General features: G+C 38.5%; 1 protein-coding gene across 29 annotated transcripts in view; it reads right to left on the minus strand.

Annotated features, from left to right (window-relative positions):
• Nucleotides 1–27,117, minus strand: part of DLG2 (discs large MAGUK scaffold protein 2) — a 982,417-nt gene that overhangs the window by 30,428 nt on the left and 924,872 nt on the right. For all 29 annotated transcript variants that reach the window (XM_039718578.1, XM_039718592.1, XM_039718586.1 and 26 more), the window contains 2 exons: nucleotides 20,051–20,227; nucleotides 10,378–10,453 (listed from right to left, as the gene is read on the minus strand). In XM_039718578.1, the coding sequence (XP_039574512.1) occupies nucleotides 10,378–10,453; nucleotides 20,051–20,227 (253 nt within the window). The remainder of the gene's footprint in view (nucleotides 1–10,377; nucleotides 10,454–20,050; nucleotides 20,228–27,117) is intronic.

The raw sequence follows: 27,117 nt of genomic DNA on the forward strand, positions 1-27,117 counted from the left end.
CGTGTCCTGCAGACATGCAGAAGATAAGCTGAGGAGTTGTCAGTGGCAACTGTAAGCCTGGCCTTCCAGGGATCACAGAGTATATTCTCTGAGATGCTGATCTTCCATTCTCAGTCTGCACACACAGTTAAATGCTGGCAAACAGCACTAGCCAACTTCCCTATGATTTTTTATGAGATACAAGGGGAAGGACATCCCTGTTCTGTTAGGTTCAGACTTTATTTTCTTAGATGCTTCAATCCTGGGCTACAGTCATTCCTTATTGAATTTTTGTACCATAATCTGTTTTGATAAGTGAGAGCCAACTGGGTGAATAGAAGCTTAGATGAAAATAACTCTGCTTGCTTATTTTTCAACTCCCATGAAGCTGTAGGGAGATTTGGGTGTTGGCAATCCAAAATGAAAAAGTAAAAGCCTGATTAAAAACTCCACGCTCTCTAGCTTCTCCAGACCAGGGTAGGGGCGCTTAGTATTCATAAGTACGAAATTTTAATACTTTTTTTTGAAAAAGACTGAATTATTGCTTGTTGTCTGCCAGCAATTCAATTTTAATTCCTGAGAAAACAACAGTTATAACCAACATAAGCTACCGAGGGAGAAGAAAGACTAATAGACTTTGAAGAAAACACGTAAAATCAGTACTTCCAATTTTGCAAACCTGTATTTAACTTAGTGCAAGGTATGAAGGGAGCACTTTTCTATGCTAATTTGCATGGTTATATCAATGCTAGCAAGATGAAACACCAACATAAAACCTTGCTTACGTGACAGCCAAAATAATTTACACTTTATCTGCAGGTTCTACACCAAGATACAAGTGGGAAGGAATTGTTCAAACAGCAGCACTGGAAACTGATAGCATGAAAATAAAAAAAGGGCAAAGCTGCTTGACAGTGAAATCAATTTGGATGTAGAATAATCTGCCCCAAGGGAAGTGGAAAAGCCTAGATAATTTTTTCACATTTAAAACAAATCTGCTAATCTTAAGTACTGTGGGGAATAACACTGCAGTGCTTGAAGAGAAGGGGGTGGTGGAGGGAAAAGAGCTAAACAACAAACCTCTCCCAGCTCTAACCTCTGTGTTTCTGTGATGAGATGCTCACAAACACAGCATTTCAGAGTTGTGTTGTGGTCCAGCGTGGGCTTGGACCTAGCCAAGCTCACTGCAGCCAAATGGGCAGTGTGAAGGTCTTCCTCTCCTTCCTCAAGTCTCCAGCTGGAATCAGAAAGTGTATTTGATGTATGGCAAAGTTGTCCTAAATGTCCCTCTATACTGGTCAATATTTTTTCCTGACAAGGAACTTTCCCACTTAGAGCTGATGTATGTCATCAGCTGCGATGCCGCTGATAAATCTTTGTGTGTGTGAACCTGTCCCAGCACTCCTGGCCCAACGAGGATGTCAGAAGAGCCCCAGAGATCAAAAGTACCATAGTGTGCACTTGGCAAATATTTGGGATTGTCTGATCATCCAGACCCACAGGTTTTCCTACAGCACACTGTAGGACCTTTATCCACTTGAACTTCGTTCCTCAGTCATGATAAGGTATTTTCTTAAATCTTTTTTAGAACTCTGATTCCCAGTTGACTTCTTTAGATTTTAAAATGAAATGTAGTATTTTGGTCTGTATGCAGTCTTTTGACTTAATTTCACTAGCAAATAAACCTGCAGAAGGTGTTGGTTATCTGTGCTATTAAAAAAACCCACCAACTTACTCATTTATAACTATTTTTTGTGGCAACATTCATGTAATTGTGCAAGTGCAAACTACTGCATCAAATGGACTATTGCACAAAATAAGTTGCATAAAGACCTTTATTACTTTTACTTTCTTATGGAGTAGTGGAGAAAGATTTACAGTACCTACATGCCTTCAAACTGTACTTATGGAAAGAGAGTTGGACAAGATAATCTTGTGAACTTCCCTTTTGAGTTAAAGCAAGTGACTGGTAGAGCAGGCTGAATTATGGCAAGGGTCTGGCTCAGCAGACAAATCATACCAGGCTCTTGGTTTAAATTGAATACGTTGATTTATTTAGGTCTTACAGTTAAAGTTATAATAAATAAAGGCATGGGCAAACAACCCCAAAGTCAGTCTCTAAGAGAGGTTTGTTTAGGAGGTGAAGCTCCCACATCTTGCATTAATGCATATCACAGTCTCACAAGCAGGATATCAAGTTAGGTGGACTGTGGCAGTTCCTGTGTCCCTATAACCTTCTAAACATGGTCTCTGAGTCACTAAGGCAATCACTGAGCTGCTTTAATTCAACTGAGTCAGAAATAAAGGCGTGAAATATACAGCATGTCTCTTCCAGATGAGTGTTGATGCTAAACTCCACACTTCTGGATCTTTGTGTGATATCTTACTAGAATAAAATGTTGCTCTCTTTCTAATTCTAAGGCACAATGTCTACTGCCAATACTACAAATTTTTCTCTTCAACCAATTTTTTAGAAAAAAAGCCAAGTAACTATGGCATTATCTATACATAAATACAGACTTCCTACTATTTAATTCAGTATATTGGACAGCAAGTTATAAAAATAGACCACGCATGAAGTTCAACTCAGCACAAATTTCTGCTGGAACAGCTTAGAAGAAAAACAATTAACTCTCAGCTGTAAACTTTGCTATTTTACCTGTGCTAGCAAATTTTCACTGTGTTATATTCAATCTGTGACTGATTTAAACATTGCACTACATATCTTTATGTCAATAACTTTCCTAAAAATTTCTCTTACCTAAGCAGGGATGGCACAAACTTCTTGTGGAATAGGAAGTACAGATACTATAGTCCCTAATATTATGACCACCTAAGAAACGATATTATCCTATAAATAAAACTCCACACAACTATCAGAATTACAAAAAATGCAGAAAAAATGGTAAAATCTATAAAATATGTGTGCTTATATTGCTCATTAACTTAAAAAATGACTCTTTTAGTATTTTCTTTGAGTGACAAGATGCCAATAGGCAGAAATATTTTTTATCATCTCCCTAAATTCAACGACAAATCCTTTATTTCTCAAATTTTCTACTGTAATCCACTTTGCTTACAAATTGCTGGCTGATATTTAGAATTTCTACTTCTCAACAAAATGAAATACAGAAAACAGAGACAAAGATTTTTTACTTTAATATTTTCATTCAACTGGAAAGATATTTTTTCAAATTACTGGATTTTTCAAAGCAAGCTATAGAAACATATTTCTTCACTTCAGCTGGGTAAAAGCCTCAGATTTGATTTCATAGTAATCTTTTCACAATTTCTAGAACTGATTCACCTTCTTAAAAACCAAGATTCTTTAAGGCGCACCAGTTCCCTGCCAGAGCCAGCAATGCTACCTTGACATAAAACTGAAGACTAACTTGTTTTCCTTTATTTTTGACTATACCTGGACCCAACATGCATTATTGTTAAATTACTGCATGTCTTTGTGGGGTGCCTCAAGATAACCTGGAACAACAAAAATCTGTACAGTTAAATCTCTCTGGCTATGCGCTGCTTTATCACTTGAACTTCATTTGATTACTCCAGCACATGAGTGAAGCAGATGCTGATGACAGCACTATTTCTAATGCACCTTGGAGAAATGCTGAGCAAAAAGTGTTCAGCTCAAGGGGAATGGTCAGGGCAGCCCAATGTTGCAGGCTCAGGTCAATCCAAAAGTGCAGCCAACATCCACAACCTGGCACCAGCTCCATCATGAAGTGCGAGGACAGAACTATGGAGGATGTGAAAACTCATGACGGAGCAAGGGCAGTTGGACAAAGGAGATTCAGATTTTCCTCCTTGTCCTGGCTACAGGGAGGGGGGTGGACTTTAGCGCTGTGAGTGTGTGACCAAGTTGTTGTTCTGTACCACACACCTCATCCCTGGGTTGTGTGGATTCACCAGGAAAAGCTGGGTATCCTTTACTGGCAGTCATCCAGTGGGAGTGGCTTATTTGAGATTAATTTCCTGCTGGTGTCAGGTTAACATGGTAATTTCCTGTTGGCATCTATGTGGGAAGTAATTTCGTCCCAGAAACAAGTTGTTCCACAAACAAGGACAATGCTGAGATCTGATTCTTCCATTACACCCAATATTACCCCTTTTTGGAGGTTTTAAAGCTTTTGACAGAACTTAAGTTCAACTGAGAAAAAAAACATAGAATCATAAAAAATCCTGAGTTGGAAGGGACCAACAAGGATCATTGAGTCCAGCTCCTGGCCCAGCACAGAACCATCCCTAAGAGTCACACCATGTGCCTGAGAGTGTTGTCCAAATACTTCTTGAACTCTGCCAGGCTGGTGCTGCGAGCACTTCACTGGGGAGCTGTTCCCGTGCCCAAGCACCATCTGGGTGAAGAAGCTTTCCCCAATATCCAAGCTAAGCCGCCCCTGACTGAACTTCAGGCCATTCCCTTGAGTTCTGTCACTGGTCACCACACAGCAGAGATCACTGACTGTCTCTTTGCTTTCCCTTGTGAGGAAGTTGTAGCCTGGAATGAGGAATCCCCTTTGCCTCTCGGGAATGATGACCCTGTGCACTACAGACTGAGTGCTAACGAGCTCTGTAAATCAGCAGCTTTTTGAATGTACTCAGTTTGTGGATTTTCCTCTACTTTTATGTTTGTCCCAGTACCAATCACTTTAGGAAATCTGTTCATTGTGTCAAATATCTTTAGAAAAGAGGTGCAAAGAAAAGCTGGTCAAAATTCACTGTATATATGGAAAACTTTCAGATTATGGACTACAGAACTCCTTCTCCCTAATGGTGACAAACATTTATACTTGGAAAACTGAAGCCTAGTAAATAATTGATATTAGAAAAAAAATCTTCATTAGGCAGAGAGAAAGCATAGACAGTCTTATACACTGTTATTGTTTCTTTCAGTCAGGGATTAAATTGAGATAATTGCCTTTTTCTCTGCATTAATACACCCAGATCTGCCCTGGTAAACCACTAGCACAGATGCTGTACCTGAGAGCAGGGCAGGTGTGACTGCAGCTTCTGCTTTGTGACAAAGACAAATAATCCAATTTCCAAAGACTCTCATAGAAGAAGAAATAAAAACAGGGTTAAACTGTAGCAGTTCAGCCCTTTCTAAGGATGATGAGAGTGAGGTACTGAAGTGGGCTCTTTGGGAAGAATATGAAATGTCTGTTGTGGCAGGTCTTCTTAGACAAATCTGGGACATAGGAGGAAGTTACAGAAGAAACTCTCAGGGCAGAGGTGACCACCTGAGGTTCCCAAAGACCAGTTTTGCTCTGTTTTGATAACCAGGGCTGAAAATATAATGATTTTGTAGAGCATACATGGTTGGGAAATATGTGGGTTTATTTGTTTGGCTTTCTCCGCTGCCCTCCTTAAATACTTAATAAACTGTCAAAAGGTGTCCTCTGTATCAAGTTCTGTTGGTGACTGGATTTTGACACTTGGAGGAGAGGTGCATTAAATATGCAGAGGGTTTTGTTTACCCCACAATACCAAATTCTCTATCTCAGTCAGGTTTCACTTTTTCTTTTCCTGCCTCAGTGCAATGTTGCTAAAATGACAATAAAGCAAGAAGATGACCTTACATTTCAGGTATCTGTGGGATCTGGAAACAGAATCTGCACATAAGAAATTAAATTAAATTAATTAAATGCTATCAAACTTCTGACTGTTGTAATAAATTCAATGGGAGGCAACTGAAGAGGTGGCTGAGTGTGATGTGGGTGAGCTGACTGCAATCTGAACAGAACTGTGTGGATGACAAGCTAAGCCAACAGAAAAAACCCTCACGGGTAGTGATGGAGCAGCGTGCTGTGGGTCACAGCCCAGGACCGGCACTGCTGATGAGCAGCAGAGCTGGAAGGGGTTTTGGAAGGATGGGGCAGACCCTTTTCTTGGCAGGCACCTCATTCCTGCATCCTCACTAGGGCAGGCACCCATCTGGGAATGCTTCCCAGTAAACATGGGCTGAATATCTCCCCACACTCTGACACGCACATTAAAAATGGAAATTGTGGGAGACATCACTTTAATCTCATTGCAAAATGAAATAGAGTATTTGTACACAGGAAAATATTCTGGAGTCACTGGCCAGATAAGGTGTGAAATGAAAAGGCATGTGGTATAAAAGACCAGTTCTCTGTATAAAATTAAGTTCTATATACATTTTTGCTGATATTTCAACACATCTCTGGAAACAGGCAACACCCATAAATATTAGTAAAACTGAGGTGTTGCTAGAAGTCTTTCCAAGAAATATGATTTCAACTGCAGAATATTTTCAAGAGACAGTCAAGTATGTGTATGTGATCTGACAGGGAGAAAAGCAAAAGGTGCTATTTTTGTCTCCTGAAAGACCTGTTGTAATTACAACAGTCAAGAAAAAAGCAGATTACTGGCTAATCTCTTTCCCCCTGCAGTATTTCTGTCACTTGACACTGTTTGATTCACCAAAAAATCCGAAAAGCCCTCAACAACTGCGGGTTTTAGGATTAGAAGAGGAAAGGCTATTTTTGTTCAGTCTGAAGCCTGTAGCAGGGAGAGTTACCAAGCACTCAGTATGATATTTGGGTAGATACATGACCCTGTTCACAGCTACTCACATGCTCTACTCCTTTTGGTGCAAAGGTGAGCATCAGAAGATACTTGAGATATGATCTTGAGTTCAACATAGCATAAAACATGCTTTTTAATGAAGTATGTGCTTACATAACTTCTTTGGCTTCCTCCAGTAAAAATATCAGACGTAGACTTTTGGGCTGCTCCATTTCCCATTGATTATCCATAGACCAGTGAGCCTCAAAGACTGAGAAAACAAATGCTTAGGAAATCATAACTGTGTTATCTGAATTTATAATTTTAAAAACATTTTCAGTGTCCTGGAAACCCTGTCCTTTGCTGCAGCAGAGAGTGGCTGTAGGGAACCAAAGCAGTGTAGTGGTGGATTTGATGCACCAGTCATCTTCAGTAACAATTAGAAAAAATGCTGAAGTTCACTACAACAATTATAAGAATGAAGATAGAGGCTGAACTTGGTCAACACAATAGAAGAATTATACATATATAAAAATAGACTTGGTGAAATGAAAGTGTTTATAACTGTTTATGTATTCTTTTCCTTACTACATAGATGTTACCATCTCTAAACTGGTCTGATACCTTTAAAATGTTAATGGGGTCTGGATCCTGGTGATGTCCCTGAGCCTGAACACATAAATTTCTCTGGGTCAGAATAGACAGAACATGAAAGAAAAGTAGCACTACTGGGTTAGGCCAGAGATCCAGTTAGCCACATAGCTTTTTGGCACTGTCCAATAACAGAAGTTGAAAAGGAAAAGTAGAAGTAATATGATCCTTTCCCTTTTATAACATCTCTTCTTGAAATCAACAATTAATATATTCTGAGTTACATGACAAAAGTTTTAAAGTTGTCATTGGTTTTGATACTTGCTAACCTACCTAATTCTTTTTCAAGTTATTTTTTATGCAATATCCTGTAATAATGAGCATGGGAATTTAATTATGCATTGCATGCAAAGGTACTATCCATGGCCTTATTTAAACTTGAGACCAGAAGGTTTCCCTAGAGCTCCCTAATTTTGATTCACATTCCCTGTTTCTGCATCCATCCTGATTTTGTAGACTTTAATTTCACAAGGCATGGATTGGAGGAGTCCAGTGAAACAAATCTAAAGTCATATAAATATTCTAAATCACATTTTTAAGTGTTGAATTAATTTTATAGATGAAGTAACATACAATTTTGGTCTGAAAAAGAGGAATTTTGGGCCTTTGGAAAGATTATCCTTTAACTCTTCCTACAAACAGGTTTGTCAACTGTATTGCTAAGCATTCTTAAACACCTTCTTAGTGAGACACAAGGAGCTGATCAACTACAAGTGTCACCCTATCTGTAACACTTTCTTTGCATCTAATCTCCAGATATGGGATTAAAAATGAGGCACAAACAGATGAAAATGCCTAAGACTTTATAAGCCCATAGAATAACTAGGCAGTTTCTACTTCAAAATCATAGTTATCTCAAAGCAATTCTGGTATTATCTCAGGAAACCTTTGCTGTGGATTATTAGCTCTTGAACATTGCTTCTACAGAGGAAGGGCTAATGAGATGATTCAGGTAAAATTGAGGTAAGGTACAGCTTTACCTGTTCAAAACGCCCAAGGATTCTCTGCATTCAGTTAAGGTTTTTTTTTTCGTGTGTGTATTTTTTTTTTAATTATTTTTTAAATGTTTCCATGCATATCTCCCGGCCAAATTTAGAAATATTCCATGAAAATATTTCTCTCAGTTTCATCTTTAGAGTAAACTAAGACATTTACACTTGCCCACACAGTCATGAATGTATGAGCCAAAGAAGCCACAGACCCACATAAACTCATTCCTTTTGGAATTTTAGCTTGATTTTGAAAAAAAATCATTTTCCTAGGCCTACTGCAGCCCTGTTTACCTGGGCTAAATTTCTTCCAAAGTTGGGAAAAAAAAAAAAAGGTAAAGTGTGGACACTTAGACATTTTACACCACTTCTTTTTGGACACTGAAAGACCAAATGGAAATAATAACACCTTCAATCCACATACATATGTGTGTATTTGAATACCTCATTTCATGTGAGAGGGTTTGGTCCCAAAAGGCTACACTGGTCTTGCCCTGTAATTACACAATTTCCTAAACACTGAATCAAACACTGATGTTGAGTGGCTGGAAGATTAATGTTACACTGATGACAAAAAAATGGAAAAACAATTTGGGGAATCAAGAGGTAATTAAATTCTTGACAGAATCACTTGAAAATGGATCATTAGTTGTATGAATGAATTATTCCCCTGCGGCTTTGATTTTATATGGGAAATAAACATTCACGAAGTGATATCATTGGCAATATAAAACTTATTATCTCTCAAAATAAGTGGTAACATTAATATATAGAGTTGCAGAGAGTGGTAATTTCAAAAAATTGAATAAATGGAATACAAAATGGAATTCTGACTTCTAAAGAAATGCTATGAGATGAATCAGTCTTTTCTTAGTGCATTTTATTATGTATTTTTAACTGCGTTATCTGCAAGTGCAAATAATGTACAGTTCCATGTGCCTTATAAGTCTGGAAAACTTGTTTCAGTCAATATTTCAGTCAATATTCAAACAATAATTCTACATTTGCATTGAATTCAGGAATGGTTCTGTAGAGCAGTGACAGGGAGTATTTTCAAGTGTGAAGTACGATTTTGCTGGCATGTAGAGACTTAGGAACTCTGTGTCCACAGAAAGAGGAATTTGTTACCCTGCTAATCTGCCTGGAAAGACAGAATAAGGGAATTATTAGTATTACCATTATGGAGGGAAACTGAAGGAAGACGAGATTAAGAATGAGAATTTCAAACGAGGCAGAAGACCACAGGAACACCAAGTCTGGAAGGGACCTGCTGAACCGCGTGGTTATTTCCCTTGCTAGCACCTACCTACGGTCGTGGTCACTCATCACACAGTTTTGGCCCTACTCTGTTTTCTGCAGCCAACCAGGACTCTTCCCTCATGGCTGCTGAATCTCTGTCTCCTAGTCTGCTCACAGAAGCCCTCAGTTGTAAATTCCAAACATGCCAACTGGATGGGTTTCAAAAATAAATCCCTGCAAATGTCAAACATTCACTACTGCTACAACTGCAAGCTACACTTCAGCAGAAAAATATACCTTACCAGCCAGGGCTGTGGGCATTTCTCCTGCTGTAAAACTTGCCACCCAGATAGCACCAGACAGGATAGGAGCCATCAGGCTAATGAGAACTGCTGACCTGGGCACAATAAAGCAGCTCTGTGAAGTGGCAGCAGCAGGAGCCCTGTTTTGTCCAGGCAGCGCTGCTGGAATGGAACTTGCACTTTTTGTGTTGTTTGCCCATTGTGTCTGATGTGAAACACACCTGTGTTCAATGTCTGTCACAACTGTCAAAGCAGAACACACAAAACCTAATTTTTTCTATCCAGGACTCCTTAACTTACAACCTTTTGTTTGTGATTTAACAGCTTTTGAAGCCAGAGAATTTATACTTCTGGTCCTATTTCATTAAACTGCTATCCATCTCCATTCATTTTTAAAGTCTTTTCTTCTCTATCCATCATTTGACCAAAATCACAGCTATCACAGAATGCTCTTTGTTTTCTTAGCATCTTCCCCTTAGGAGGCACTTCCATTCAGTATTATTATGAAAAGAATATTTAATTATTTCAAAGATTATATCACACTAATCTCTGATCTACATTTCACTATGTTGCAGGTCTTGGCTGCAACAACCAAAATATTTCTCATGTTGCTAAATTTTTTCTTCTCTAGATAAAACAATTGTAAAGTGCAATTTCAAAAGGTTTCAGTATTTACGTACCCCTTTTGCATCAATTACACCGGGTTTCGCGTTGAATTTCACCGTCTTCAAACGGGCACGCTCCTTTCTTTCAACTCTGGGGAAAAGAAAACACAAATGAAGAAACACACGTTGATTTTAGCAGCATTTTGTATGAAACATTTGAAGCTGCTCTCCCAAGACCACTGGCAGCTTACTATACCTAAAGTAAGCATGTAAAGCAGATTTCATACATGGAAAAGGAGAGGTCACTTCCTCAGCAGGCAGCAGTTTTCTGGCAAATGCAGGACAGGGTTTGAGGAGTCTTGGCTGCCCCACACCAGTAGAACAGCACTGCCTCTCAACAGACAAGGGAGCCTGGGAAAAGCATGATTTACTCTCTCTGATTTAAGCTGTTCAAAAATCAGGCAACATTTAGAATTTCTATGGTCAGAGGAATGAAACAAGGACATGTCTTTACTCACCTTGATTAATATGGACATTACTGTAAAAGTGATGTTACCTACCTTTGCAAAATCATCTACATGATCTATCACTGACTGGCTCAAGTAAAAAATCTGATTATCTACCTGAAAGTGAAACACTAATCCTGTTTGTTATGGCTGGGGATTGCTGTAGGAAATCTCCATCGAATCCCGCAAAGCTAGCTTATAAGACATTAGGATACATGCCTGCAAATCTCTTGCTTTCTAAGCCTGGGTAGTAGGAATTCATAATTTCTGATAATTCTTTTCCAAAATACAAATTCTAGAGCTTTGATAGAATGATAATTAACGCAACATGTTTCCTTCTGTCTGAGTAGGCTTATATATGCCCTCCTGAAACATAGTGAATGTTGGTTGCTATAGCTACCATTTAAATTTAGATTAAATGCATTTCTGTGTAAGTGTGGAATATTCACATGGAAACAGCTCAAGTGCATCTTTCAAACTAAATCTGTGTTATTAAAAACATATGAACAATCTCAAACTTGAGCTAGCAGATGAAGTCCCTTGGTAGTACCGGTAAGAAATGAAGACTCGAGGCTGTGTAATTGCCTAAATAGGATTGAGGCTGTGTAATTGCCTAAATAGGATGGATGCCTTCTGAGGAAATAATTAGCACAAATGAACACAATATTCTATTTATTAATCTGTGTTAACATTTAAACTCATTCTGGCCCTGCCTAACTTCCTAAAACATCTGCTTTTAACTTAATTTCTTATTCACTGCATAAAAAAATTTGGAAATTAATCCTGAAAAGTGAATCTTATTTATGAAGTTTGTTATAATTGCTTTAGCAGTTGTGGAGGCATTTCTAGAGGCATAGCAGACAGATGAGGCGCTGCAGAAACATTCTGCATTGCTCTGAGAAGTATTTAAGTAATGCCATTAAATGCCATTAGTCCTTCAGGCAAACATAACAACAATCTTCATACATGCTCAGCATGGTTACTGAATGTTCCAAACATTTCATCATCTGGCACTGGATTAAGGGTAGCGCACAATGTTGCCTCCCGTTACAACTTCCATGACACCTTCCACAATAAAACTGTTCTCAGTTACTCATAATTTAGCTGAAATGTAAAATTACAAGATGAAATGTTCTGTGTCTCAGGCTGACTACATTATTGTTGCTGCCTGAACTGTCAGTAAAATGGGTCAGCTGTTAGAAAGAGGCAAGGACAAGATAAATGGGTTGCCCAATTTATAACATAATCTTTAAGTTCTTCAGCTCAGGTGCTCTACTGTGCTTTTATGTCTTTGGTCTGGGATTTGCATTGTGGCAGTGGGTTGTTCTGGTGTTAGGAATATACCTCTCCTTTTCCTGAAGAAATGAACCTAAATTTCTGAAAAGCTTTAGTTTTGCATGCTCTGGAGAACTCTTGGAATTTAGATTTGGTTCTACAAAGATTTAGTCTTTGTTGAAATGGTCAGGGTGCAGGACTTCAGTGAACTAAGAATGTTAAGATGTTCTTAGAATTTCTCATCTGAGCAACTGGGATATTTTTGCCATAGACAGAGCTAAAAAGGGAACTAATCTGGTGAAGACACAAAGTTTCGAATAACTGTTCTTTTAGATTTGTTGATCTAGCTCTTAGAAAAGGCACTTGTTAAAGGAACACTAAATCCACTTTTTTGCAGGTTTGTAGTTTTTATATTTAAGGAAAACTAAACTTGACTGTCTTTTTTCCCCAAGAAGAAAGGAGTTTAGGTCCAAAGGGTTATTTGCAGCACCTGACACTGTGAAGGTCTAAATTGCATATGTGTGTAAATTCCTTACATTGGTTTGGCTGACAGCAGCTGACCATCATTTGAACATTTTGATCCATCAGCTGAAGAAATTGCTTTTAAGAAAGAAATGTTTCACTTAACATGGTAACCAGTTTTCTACAACCACTGCTGGACAAAGCAGGATTATGGGGAGTTGTGCAAAAACATGAAGTGAAGGGGAGGACTCCTATGCCCCAGATTTGCAGGGCCCAGACCTGCAAGTCTGACTTGCCTGATGTACACATTGCTGCTGTGACCTTTGCTAATTATGTATTTGCCTGATAGAGCTATGCCTAAGGGATAAGGAAAGCATGGCTATGATTTCCAGAACAACTTGATGGCTCAGTCCCATTTTCAAAAGTGCCGGAGGGGTCACTGAAACTCAAACAGGTTTCAAGAAGTGTGCAAAGAAACCTACATCCAATATTCAGACATGACTGGAGCTGAAAAGGTCTGAGTTCTATGTGGTATAGTATCACCCTGGCACAACTTAGGGGGATTTCACCTCCATTTTCCCACCCACTCTCCAAGTATAGCTGTGTGCAGAAACACTGCTGTGTACAGGGAAATTATCTAAGATCATCTGAGATCTGGGACAGTTGGAGTATACTCTATATACTCACTTTCTCTTAAAAACATTCCTGGTGGTAGATACCTCTTGGCCCTTTTTATTTCAGAAATGGTCAGGATTCACTCTCTTCTTGTCAAGTGAAGCTAGAGAAGTGGAGCAGTACATTGAAAATATACTTCAACCTTCCGTGTTCCCTCACTAGTAAGTTCCAGATTTGAGTTCTTTAGGATACTATTATCTTCTTACTCTTCTGAGGAACTTACTAATGGGATGCAACACTCACTACACTGCAATGCCTATCTGCTTTTGTGTTTCTGGGCACACACAGCTGTTGAAAAAGGGCTTGTGCGATTTTTCAAAATAAAACTTTCAGTTCTTCATTAGTGCTGCAAACAGAAAAAAACCCAAGTATAACTCAACAAGACATGAACCATGATCACACAGTGCTGGACCCCTGGGAGTTTTGTCAGTGCCTTCCTAAAAGCACTAATCAGTCTTCACAGCTGAGACAGAGTATCAAGCGAGAAATGCTTTAATCTTCAATAACAGCTGATGTAGAACACAGATGCAAATTGCAAACTTGTTTCTACAATGAAATAAAATGGTAACAGTAGCCTAATTTGCACATATTTGGCACTGAAGTGATTTGCAGTAGGAAAGTTGTTTCCAAATCCAGCATGAATGCTGTATTGAGGAGTTAGGAAATACAAGAAAGCAATGTAAAATGGATACTTGAAAAACCTTGCTATGTCTCTTGTCTTGCTTCTCCATCTCCAGGTCACCTCCACTGTATTTGTTTTGTCTGCCTATCAAGTGGAAGATAAGTGAAAATATGTATGCACTATTTATAATTCAAATATGTGGTCTCAGTTTATAGCTTTTTATTTCTTCCATCCTCTGTGAGATGTGAGATCTGAGCTTACCAAGAGATTCCCATTCTCAAAGTTATTTTGGAGTGTTCCTGAAGTGGCATTTTTGCACCAAACATGCATTTTTCAGTAGGAGAGAATGTGCTCTGGTTCAGCTCTCCATCTGCAGTGGCTTGCTTATAGAAAACAGCTCAGCATCTGCTCAATATTTATGAAGAGGAGACCTAATGACATTAGGAAGTGACTTCTCATAAAATTGTAGCACAACCTTATTCTGTTTAAAAGCTAACAGCTGTTTTCCTTCAGCACAGAAGTTTCACATCATTGCAAGAGCACAGGAAGAAGTTTATACTCACACGTACATACAAATTTCAGTCCATATTAAATTTTTCCAATTGGATTACTGAGTATAGACAGACAAATTATTTTAGACAAAGCTTAGCTGATTTTAAAAAGTTTTATCAACTAGGGATTAAAATGTTAAGCATTATTTAGAAAGGTAGATGATTTATAGGAAACCATTAAAAAAAAATCATTTGAGTGGATAAACATGCCCTTCTGCCAAGCTGAGCAGAACAACAAATTTAAGTTGGCTTTTCACCCACAGGGACTTCTGTGCTGGGAAAACCTCTTGTTTCTTGTCCTTAAATGTTTGTGAAACATTGGGTTTTATGTACTTTCCCCCCCACTTTGCTCTGAAGGGAGAGCATGGCTACACGTACTTGTGTGGAGAATGTTGTCTATGTGAAAACACAAGTATCAGGCTGCTATTATTGCAGCTGATAATGACAGAGATACAAGTTGCATAACATTTGGCAGTCAGATGTACCTAAACTACCTGAAAGTGGATATCTTATCATGATGTCCCGTCTCACAGCAGTTTTGTGACTGCACATCTGAAGGACAACAGAAAGATTAGTGTAATTATTTCAGTGTTTTAAGGCCATATCCTCGTTAGCTGCAGAGGGAGCAGTAGTAAAAGTGGTGAGAATTTATGCTCAGCCATTCTGGGGCAATCTGTGTGACATCTCAGGCTGCAATCCAGACCCACAGACTTGAGTCAGGCAGATATACACACACACACACCACAGAAAATACTGAGGCTTGACATTCATGAGGTGGGAGGTTGCTGTTGTGGAGGGCTTGCAATGTAGGAGCTTGTCCCTGCGCAGAGACTCAGCAAGGAAAAAGTGAAAAGAAATGGAGGTGTAAAATCAATGCTACAGCAAATTAAAACCTATTTACTATTGAATCAGTGCATCTGTCTAGGAATGAAATACACTCTTATATATGCATATTGTTTTGATGCATTTTTTAAATTCCCTTTAACTAATGTGTTTCCATAGGGAGGGAATGTTGGACATGGGTTGCTCAGCTTGCTGCTGTTCTTTTATAGAAAGCTGATTTTTTATTTTAAATGGATAATAAGAAGGGCAATGAGGCAAATAAAAATTCTCATGATCAAAAGCACAGATTATGTGGAAACTCTAATCTAAATCAATCAGTCAATCTATCTATCTAAATGTAAAAAAAAAAAAAAATGCAGCGTAAATTTAATTCTCTTGGTCGTTCTAGTATAAATAGCAATTTTTGATGATAAGGGAGCACTTCACACATGTAGCCATAGTGCCCAGGCAATACTGCAGGCTGCCTGAGACATTGGGACAGGGCTGGTGGTCCCAATCACCTTGGAGACCCTGCCTGATAGAGTTGTGCTGTCACCTTGAACATAGCTTGGATACATCTTTTGGGCAGATATGGAACCAAAAGAAATTTGGCCTGAAATGTTGATTAATTAATATTATATAATAACTATTTGGTGATGGTTAAACCACAACTGAAGTGGTTTGCAGCCTCTGATGTTGAAGTCCTGTGCTTCCCATCACCAACATGATGTAATACCACACCAACTGTGTATCATTGTGTTTGGTTTCTACCCAGCTAGCTATGCAGTCCTGTGGTGGAGAACAACAGCTATAGTCAGACAATAAATACACACTGACAAATGAACAAAATGTTGTTTTCAGGTGTAGAAATGGTTGTGACAATTATATTTAAGAACAGTAGACTTAGAATTTAATTTTCTTTAATCTCCACAGAGGTCATTGGCTCACTGCTCTATGAGATTTGGTCCTTGCACGTATCAGCAGAGAAACTTGGGGCCACCCTCACTTCTTTGTGCTGCTTCTTTCAGTAATACCCCTCCAGCTGCAGTGCTGCTCTCTAAAACTCTCTCTTAAAGCCTGACATGGCTATTTAACTATAAACAAGGCAACAAATCCACATGTTGGGAGAAATACTGAAATCTAATGACAAAAAAGCTTTCAAACTCTATTAAATCATTAAGAGGCAATGCATCCAAAAACCTGGAGAGACTAATGAGTGACAGCTCCCCTATAATTCTAAATTATGATTTTTTTTTTGCTGGTATAGCACATAAGTCATAGAGGAGAAAAAGAGTAAGGAGTCTTGATTAATGATTCCCAATTTCTCTAATCAGCTCATGCTAAAATGTCATTGTATGGTAGGCTCTTCTGTAAAAAAATAAAAGACCTAAACATATGGAAAGCAATTACAGCAATTACCATTACACAGCACCTCAAAGAAGAACTATGTCTGTTTATATACATATATATTTGTACACACATCTAGAGAGACATATATTTGTATACATATATATATATCTACAAACATATATTATATATATAAAATTGAAGTGGTCACTGGTTTTCAGAGATATTCCATAATGATTTCATTTATGGGAAATGTAGGAATTGTATCTTAGCAATTGCTGGACAGAAGTTAAGGGAAATAGAAGTAACATAGAAGTAAAGCAGACAGCTAAAAGACTCAACCTGGTACTAGTAATTCCTGGATCTGTATAGCCTCTCACTGACCCAAAGTACAAAACATAAAGTTACAGTACTACAGGATCGCATTCCACAGGATAGCATTCCACAATCAGAAAAAGGAATCTAAACACAAAAGAAAACCCTTCCAAGTATACCTCCCCCAAAGCCCCCAAGACCCTAAAAAAACCCCAGAAATAAATTGGGGATTGAAAAATATAGGACAAATATAAAATTCTTCAATTTGCAACATCATGGCAAATTTAGCTTGCAGGACAAGCCCAACCAACACCTACAGATGTTCTTATTTTCCTTCCTTTCCTTTCCTTTTTCCTTTCCTTTTTCCTTTCCTTTCTCCTCTCCTTTCCCATTTCCTTTCCCATTTCCTTTCCTTTCCTTTCTTTTCCTTTCCTTTCTTTTCCTTTCCTTTCTTTTCCTTTCCTTTCTTTTCCTTTCCTTTCTTTTCCTTTCCTTTCTTTTCCTTTCCTTTCTTTTCCTTTCCTTTCTTTTCCTTTCCTTTCTTTTCCTTTCCTTTCTTTTCCTTTCCTTTCTTTTCCTTTCCTTTCTTTTCCTTTCCTTTCTTTTCCTTTCCTTTCTTTTCCTTTCCTTTCTTTTCCTTTCCTTTCTTTTCCTTTCCTTTCTTTTCCTTTCCTTTCTTTTCCTTTCCTTTCTTTTCCTTTCCTTTCTTTTCCTTTCCTTTCTTTTCCTTTCCTTTCCTTTCCTTCGTCATCCATCCGTCCATCCATCCATCCATCCATCCATAATATTTTACTGCTAGATGTAACATATGCTGTACTATATACAAAGCATTGCTTATAGAAATAATCCCATATAAACTATAAGAGACATGGCATCCTGGAGCCAACACCTTAAATGAGGATTTCCATGCTGTAGCTGCCTATATTTGGTCAAATGAATTCCAGGAGTACTCTGTTTTAGATTAATCCTCTTACAGTCAATAACCCACACCTGCAGAGGAAATTGAACTCTGAATTAGCACAGTCTGGTGAGTATGATTAGCTTTACTCTCTGTAACTCAGCCCTGTGTGCACTGATTGCTTGGGTGGTGTAAATGACCACAGGAGATGCTGGCAAGAGCACATCACTCTCAGGTGCTGAGGAATCATCCAGAACCCACAGAAAGGAAACAGTCCTCACTTTTCAGTGCATTGGAAAAAAATATTGTACAACTGAAACCTTTTATGAAATAACAGCAACCTCATCCCCTCCAGCTCAGGTGTATCATTGCATTCATGCAGACAGAAAATCAGATGCCATTGATTTTTCCAGGCCACTCAGCTTCACTAGTGAAGAATAAGGATGACAAGCGGAGAGCATGGTAACTGTACCTGAATCTTTTAAAATTCAAGACTCTTCTTTTTAGGTTTTAACCAACCTATTTTCATATAGTTGTGTTTTCTTTTTTTTTTTTAATTCTGTTTTCTCCCAGTGTTTCCTGAGCCATATCTTATTCCTAGGCTCTCTTATGTGTCTGACCTTGACTAGAGAATCTTTATCTTTTGTCCTTGAAAACACCACTGTGTGGGTAACCCAATAAGCTTTAGGCACACACCACCTGTCTACTTTACAGGATATACAATTCCACATCTTAATTAGCTTTGTCCTTTTTTCCTCTGCAGTTGTTTTAATATGTATGACAGCTTTTTTGCACCTTTTCACAGTAGGCACCATACAGGAGTGAGCTTTGTGCACTTACTTACCACAGCATTAAATAAACTCTTCACTCTTCCTAGGTATGATCCAATCATGTAATTACAGCAGTATTTACTGTAGCAATGAATAGCAGGCAAGTATCCCCTTTTCAATATCTAGAGGCTAAGTCTGGTTAATGGGCACATTTTCCATCTTGAAACTTATAACCTAACCTTACAACCTAACCTTTTATTTCTGTCTATTACACAAATGGCAAAATGGCTCTTAGCTGAAAAACCAAAAACCAGGTGTGGTTGCTATTCAAACATGATCATTACAGAAATTAATGTTTTTTCAGGGCTCATGTCAACAAGGTATTTGATGGCCTTTTAGTTTACTTTTACATGATTTAGAACAATGAGTACCATAAGCTCTATTAGTACCTTGGCCAATTCTCTTGAAACTGCAGCAGATGCTCAAGGGAGCACCAAGCATCCCATTTCCCCTCTATAAAAAGATGGCCATGATCATTTTTACACTAGTGCTAAAGCTGAAATAGCTAGGAATAGAAAGTTTATACTCAGTATGACGGCATTGCTGCAAAAGAGAAATGTAATATGTTTTGACGGATTTAATTTTCCTCCTACCCTTTCAGTTCTTGACCTTTTTATATCAACTATCAACAGAGCCAGGAGGTAATACTGGTTTGTGTGCTAGTTCTGATACTATCAGAGACTTGTGGCCAATTTTACAAAAGCATCTAGGCAGAATAAACAATAGAAACAACAGGGGAGATTCAGATATCTGTTCTCTCTCCGACAGTCACCACGAATCCATCACAGACACAAAAGATTCAGATTTAGTTTGGATAGAAGATGAAAGTGCCTTCATTTACATTATATGAAAAATTTACTGTGATATTGATTATGCATCAGTTTCCAGGCAGGCTGAGATTAAATTAACAGATTTTGAAGCCAAAGATGACCATTATATAATTTAGTACCACATTTTACATCACACAGGCTGAGAAGTTTAATGCTATTACCCTCTCAAAAGAAAGACATACAGTCTTGATTTGAAAATGTCAAGCCATTCATTACATCCTTCAGCAGTTTGATGCAATGGCTAATCACCCTGACATTAAAACATGTACTCCACTTCAAATTCAGAGCAAATTCCTAGACTCAGGTTCTGGTTATTCCATTATTTTGCTGAAGCTCTTTAGTAGATGGCAATCTCTTCTTCTTTTCCCCTTTCTTTATGAAGTTACTAGCAATTGAGTCACCTTCTGAGTTTCTTTTCAATACAGTTATAAACAGCCTTAATGCTTTAAATCTTACAGCAAAAACTGTGTCCTCTAACTCTTGAAATACCCATGGGATTTTCCTTTACTGTTCCCAGTTTTTCAGTAGATTGATGCACCCCATCTTTGCAAAAAACCCCAAAGAAATACTTTAAGATAATGGCCAAGGAAGTAAGAAGGAGGAGGCAGCACTCACCTCCTCTTGCTGGGTATAACTCCCATCTCCTCACTGTCCCCCTCCAGAGTGACCCTCCTTGCCTGCCACCATTCATCATCTGAGGCGTTGATGACGTGAAGGATGTCTCCATACTTGAAACTCAGTCCTTGGCTGGGGAGGCCACTGTCTTTGCTCTTGTCATAGTCAAACATGGCTCTGGGAAAGAAACAAAGACATGAAGGCAGGTTATTATATCAGTCTGGGTATGTGTACTTCTGAACAATTAATCATATTTTATGTCACAGGTAACCTTTTCCAAGGGGAAAGGTCCTACTCAGAGGAAAACTCTTTCCACTGTGAAGTTAATCTTTACAGAAGCCTTTTATTTTCTTTTTTTTTTTTCTTTTTTCCTGTAAGAGAATGTAACTGGTAAAATCCAATACCAGTTCTCAGCCTATGCCTTCCAGTCCTATGCCTGGCACCTACGTCAGGGTAGATGCACCCCTCTTTCTGAGAGTAAGACCCTGCACACAAATCCCAGCAAGTGAAGGTCACTCATTGGAACTACCTAGCTAAAAATATAGATCTTGGTTTCTTACACAAAAAAATACTTGGGAATATTTTCCGCATGTAAAATATTGTTTGAAGATCATACCTGTCAAGAACTGATATTTATTTCCTATAGAGAAAAATAATATGATCATAATCCCGGCTGCAGAAATCTTACATCAGTTAAATCCCAAGAAGTGTCTAATAATTCCTCTTTCACTGTCAGAAAGAAAGCCATGGCAATCTTTTTCACTGGTAAACACTTCTGTGAGAAGGATTTGATGTAATTAATTGCTGTGCATTCTAGTGTAATTGCAAAAAGTGATTGTAGAAGTTTTATGGGTAGATATAAACCACTCAAAGCTACTTCTCATAAGGTGGAGAACTTTAAAATAAGTTATCAAAATTGTGACTGTGTAAGCAAAATAATTTAAAGCTTTCATATGCACCAACTCTGCATGGCAAATATGGTTCAGGAGGAGGAAAAATGCTACTTGAAATATGTATTCTTTTAAAGAGTTTAAAGTCTTGTACTAGCATCTTCAGAAATGCCCAGATAATTCCCTTCTCTGAGGATGAAGACTGCTGAATTTTACATAATCCATAAGCTTACTTATGCTCGTTCCTTTTTTGGTAAATGTTCTTGGAATGCAAGTACCCTTTGGAAAAATTTAATGGCTTAGCAGTGGAAAAGTTATTTTAAAAACCTGACTATATCTTATTAAATATTTACATTCATAAAGGACTCTTACTGGTACTAGGTCATCTGTTGCTTCTCAAGTACATCCTCCTGTGAGGACATCTGATGAAGAAGCTCATAAATCAAGAAGCAGTTAAGTGTCATTAGACACCTCTTCTTAACCAACAGATGCCACCAGATCCCTGGAAGATGGCAGTGCATATACAAACAGGCATACAACACTGTGGGCATTGCCCTTGGCAGCAGGCAGCGGTCAGAGTTTTACCACCGTATTGAACAGTCTTAAAAACTCACTGATTAATTGTGCACCTTGCCATGGAAGCTGTTCAACAGCTCAAAACCCCTGACCAGACAGTTGGCCATGCTGGATACTGGGCAGACATCAAACAATCCTGATTCCAGGCATAATTAACTCACTCAAAACAACGGACAATATCTTCTGTTACAGAGAATAAGCAAGATTCTCACATCCCTGATGCAAAACATTTCCTGATGGGAATGCCAAACTGGAAATGCTCCATATTCAGCAAGGTTGTCTTTCAAAAGCTAAGGAGGAAAAAGTAGGACAATATTCTTTGTCCTTGAACAGACATTTGCACCTCAGAGCTCACATATTGACTTAAAATGAGTCTGTCATCATGCTGGCTGATGTTAACGATGAATGCAGATGGCAATGTTTGCCACTGACTTCCTTTGATTGGAGTAATCATGTGCATTGCTAATTAAAATGAGATTACAGATCTCAGACAAGAGAGTTTTTGAGCACACTTTTCACTGAATGAAAGATTTTGTGGCTGATGCTCTACAGATGTTGATTACTCCATTAGCAAATGAAAATGGCATGAGAGCTGACTTCAGTGATCTTTCCCAAACATTTAAAATTAAGAGCCAGGTCTTGGTAACAGCTGTATTTGAGCTTACACCTGTGATAACATTTCTGGCTCTGTAAAACATACTTTTGCTGGTTGGTTGTTGGCCCAGCTATAAAGTACATGGAGATCTTTACTCCAGGCATTGTTGACTACTTTGGGCTATAGAGAGACCTGGGCACACTCATCTCCACCACCTCAGGCTGCAAGGGCAGTTTGGATTGCAAAATCTAGTCCCTATAAGAGACTAACATGTCATTTCTAATTTTCTACCTGATGAACACCACACAGTTCTGTTTGTGCTTGGTTTTGAAGATGTACATAAAAATAACACCTCTGCATCTGTTGAGTGTCAACTGAAGTGACACAAAATGAATGCAGCCAGACCTCTTGCTTGGTAAAGGAACTGGGTAGAACAGACAGAAAAAGATGCCCTTTTTTCTTTGCCCTTTCATGCTTTTAGACAACGACATCCAAGTCTTACAGGACACTATCTGCAAGCACTGAAACTTTCATCAGAGTCAAGGTGATCTCTCAGCAAAGTCTAGTTGTTTAGTGCAAGCTTCTTCACCAGGATAACACACTAAGGGGTATGTTAGACACCTTAGACAGGTTCTGCCACACCAGGGAGAATATCAGAAGAAAAGTTAAAAAATAATAGCACCTTTGCTGAATACTATGAGTTGAGCTGAGGACATAAGCAACACAGTCCAACAAGAAACCCACCCTTACACAAAGCACCTAACAGCCCTCTCTGAGAGATGAGCACCATCATTTCAGCTAGAGAAAGTTTAGCAGGATCAGGAGCAGACAAGTACTCTTCCAAAACAAGATGTTTAATAGAAACAGGGTTATTCAAACTATCCAGAGGGTCTAAACCAAGAAGACATGTCACAGTGCCTCTCTCTCTCTGTGATGAATTAGAGGTATCTCCCCAAAACACAAATACAATATTGCAGATGGTGGAGGGGCTGCTCAGCAGAGCTAGTGAGCTTTCTGAACTTGCTAATATGACTATATGCTTTCATCTGGCTGAGGCTGCTTATTCACGGGTTGCTTGGGCAGTTCACAGCACTGAGCTGTAAATAATTTTTAGTGTCTTTTACTGCAATATTAAAGAATAATAATCTCAATAACCTTACAACATTTTAATGACATTTATCTAACAGTCTTGAACACTAACAGCTTCTTTTTTTTCTTCACAACTTATAAAAGTGCATCTTAAAGCACTGTTCTTTCAAGTGTTTTATATGTTCAGTTAGCTGCTTGCATCCACTGTTAAGCCTTTTTTTTGCATACTATAGGACAAAACCAAGAGCTTTCTCTGTGTCAGTAAAACTTTTTTCCAAGTCAGCTGACTTGGTCTACTTTTGAACTGGGATAGTCAATATTTTATAATAAAGGAAATCAGTTTGAATTATTTAACTTCCACTTTAGAGCTGTCACCAATGTTGTGATCACACCAGAATCAGAAAAACCCTGTTCACTATTTTCTAGACAGTGCATTTCACAAAGAGGACCCTGGGTTACACAGGATAGAGAATGCATTTTGAAGTTACAAATACACTAAACCCAGTGACTACTATGAGATGTGGATAAAATACTGGAATAGGGAACAGAGCTTGCTACTTTACTAACCAGTTAAAAGATGCGGTGAAATAATGATTTGGTCAGCTTAATTCCCTTAGTAGGAAAACAGCAAAAGGCATTGGTGTGATTATCAAAAGCATAAGGTATATGCACCAAAGTTCCATTAACACTTTAGTTAGTTTTTTCTCAGTTCTTAGTTCTTGCTTTAGTTAAAGGAAAACTGTTTAATATCTTGAAAATGAAAAGTGTCATTCAAGTGCCAAGTACTGCCATGAAAGGCTTGGTGAAATCTCATGCTTATAGAAAATAAAGTCCTGAGAATTGAAGCAGGAGGTACAAACATTTAGAAGAAGCTGGCTATCACAAATATTTAGGAATATGTGAGGCTTGCTTCCCTGATATTATTCTAGACTTCAGAAGTGATCATTACACTAGACTAATCCCAGCAGCAATTTGGACAGAACCTAACAGGTTTTATTTTTGTGCTTGGGTGCTTCTTAATCATTTTTAGGCAGCCACATCACCGTAAAACATGAGACATTTCACAACAGCATTTAAATTCAAATATGGTTTGAAATTAAAATACTGAATTCACCAAGCTGTAATATACTGCCTAATATGTGAGGTGTCTACATGGCATGAAGGCCACCGATATTGGGGTATCTTTTTTTCTTCCACTTAGCATAAATACTTCATTATTTGTGGCACTTTCAAAAGCTAAGCTGCCTTGTGCAGTAAATTTCTATTCCTAATGACACCTATTCTTGCAGTTAGAGTAATAAATGTTTGGCAAAGAAAATATATGAGCTGTAACAAAATAGAAAATAAATTCCTAGTGCAATCCCATATATTACAACCTATTGACATCCATGATGTTATATTGTTACCAGCATTTGTAACATGAAAAAATAGGGTACAGAAAGACTAAGTGATCTTGCTAAGCCCTTAGCAGAAAAGAGAACTTAACAGAGAAACCTCTTGGATTCCTCAGCTAATGCTGTAAACACCACTGTTAGTAGTCTTCACAATCTTCCTAACAAAGCAAAGGATATACCTGCATTTACAACACAGGAATATATTTTAGTGAATGCTTCTATATGTTCAGTGCAAAACCCCAAAATCTTCCACTCCTGCATCAATGGCCAGTATTTTCATACAGTTCAGGTGCTGCATGAAAGCTTTATTTGCATCTCTGAAATTACTTGTTTCTTCTTCTTCTGGCACAGATGGGAGTTTGCACATAAATTTACAGACTGCTCTTTGCTATTCACTTGATTATGAAACGACAACAACATTTAGCAAGAGAGATTTTCAGCTGCTGTAAATAGTCTTAACTCTCCTGTGATCTGCCAACATATCTGCATATGCACCACTAAAGGATATTTCTCTCTTCTATGAAAATTTATTGAACAGGGATTCTCAGACATCAGATTTTATAGCATCATCCTAAGGGAGATCTATGTTATTCTCCTCATTCACCACATCTATCCTACCCTCTGCCCTATTCTTTTTTTACAGATGGGGAAATCCAGTGCAGAGAGGTTTAATAATTTACCTGGTTTTAGACAGTAACTAGCACCACAGTCAGAATCAGACCCCAAGCTCCATAGCTGTCTTTTCTGCACTCAGTAATAAATGTATTTCCACCCACTTAGAGGCTCAGCTTGAAGAAAAAAATTAGAAGAAGATGAAAGAAACGCTAATGTAATTCATTGCTATAGCTACAAGAGAGAGCAAAGCAGCTCTCAGATCGAAGCAGCCATTGCAAGGCAATTAAGATGCTATTAAAAGGTTAAATTTTCACATACTGGAAAGCCAATAAAGACTTTGAACTTCTCCTCCCAGCTCTGTTTCCATCTGGAGAAGCTGAACTGGTGAATCCAATGTGCTGAGCATACAAAAATGGTTTCTCCCTCCTTGAGAGGTTTGGGAAGCTCTGAAATGCTGCTTGCTGAGACTGGAGGCTGCTGCAATAGCTCCTGTGCAAAAGGTGATTCTGTCATACATTGTCACCTCTGCTGAGAGAGTGGAAGGGGGGACTTTTGGGAAGAACAGCTTTTATGAGGAGTATACTACAACAATGTAGTTTTAACAAAATATGTCTGAATGTTTGACCTGTCACTCATAGACACCAAGATTCCTGCTTTTTCCTTTTCTTTGCCTCATTTTTCTTTTACTTCTTTTACTTTCATTCCCCCCGCCTTTATTTTGGGTTTTTTTTTGCTTTCATCTTCTTTTTTTTTCCCCTATCTTAATAATGTTGTGACTCTTCATGAAACCCATCCCCTCAACCTTGTCAGGCTGAGAGGGACAGTATTGGCTGTAAGTGTTACCAAAATCAGTCATGGTGGCAGCAGTAGAACATGGTTGTCAGGTTCCCTTTGGAAGTTAGCACTGGCCAGGGCCCATCACCAGCCAGAATTTGGATGCAAGTGAGGTGGACAGGAGTGCTGTGTCCAGCTGTGAGCACCCCAGCAGAAAGATGTAGACCTGCAGGAGTGACTCCAGAGGAGCCCACAAAGATAATCAGAGATCTGGGGCACCTCTGCTGTGAACACAGGCTGAGAGAATTGTGGTTGTTCAGCCTGGAGAAGGCTCCAAGGAGACTATTATGATCTTCCACCACCTTAGAAACTACAAGTAAGCTGGAGAGGGACTTTTTACAAGGGTATGTAGTAAAAGGATAAGGAGAAATGCCTTTAAATTAGTAAGAGGGTAGGTTTAGGCACTGAGCCATAGGGCATGCTCCCAGTCAATGTGCAGTTCAGGGTGTTAGCATAGCTGCTCCTAAGGCAGCAAATCCCACTGCACATTTGCATGCAAGCCTTTTCCATTTGCTATCATATTACTTCTTTACTTCATTCAGCAATTTCTCCATTCAGTCCTAATTCCTAATTCTTTTCCTCCTAGTGGGAATTTGGCAGAGAATTATGTCAAGGATCTCAATGAAAAAGAGAACTGGAGATAGCAGCAATTAGTTCCAGAAAAATTTCACGAAGAAAAGGGATATATTTTCTTTATAATGTTTATCAGGAAAGAGGACTGCCATTTGTCCTTGGGGAATATTCTGCTCATTTTGGAGATCCAAGCATGATCCTTAATGTCAGCTCTTATGAGCCAATCTCTATGTTGCCGACGGGCTTTTTTTTTAGGTTTTAACAAGGCTCATATTCTGTGCAGGAAATGGGTTCTGCAAAATTTGTACAGAAAAATGTAAATCAACATTTTCAGAAGTATCAGACCAACACGCTGCACTTTCATGGTCTTGCTACATAACAGCATACAAAGTACTATGTTAGAGGCAAAATATCTCAGAGTGAGCAAGGACTGACACTTCAGTCTTTCAGTTGTGGACATGGACAGAACTGATATTACTCCCAGGTTTGCCTGGCTTTAAC

Source organism: Passer montanus, unplaced genomic scaffold (genome assembly GCF_014805655.1).
Source record: "Passer montanus isolate IOZ18808 unplaced genomic scaffold, ASM1480565v1 scaffold4, whole genome shotgun sequence".
In the NCBI taxonomy this organism is placed as follows: domain Eukaryota; kingdom Metazoa; phylum Chordata; class Aves; order Passeriformes; family Passeridae; genus Passer; species Passer montanus.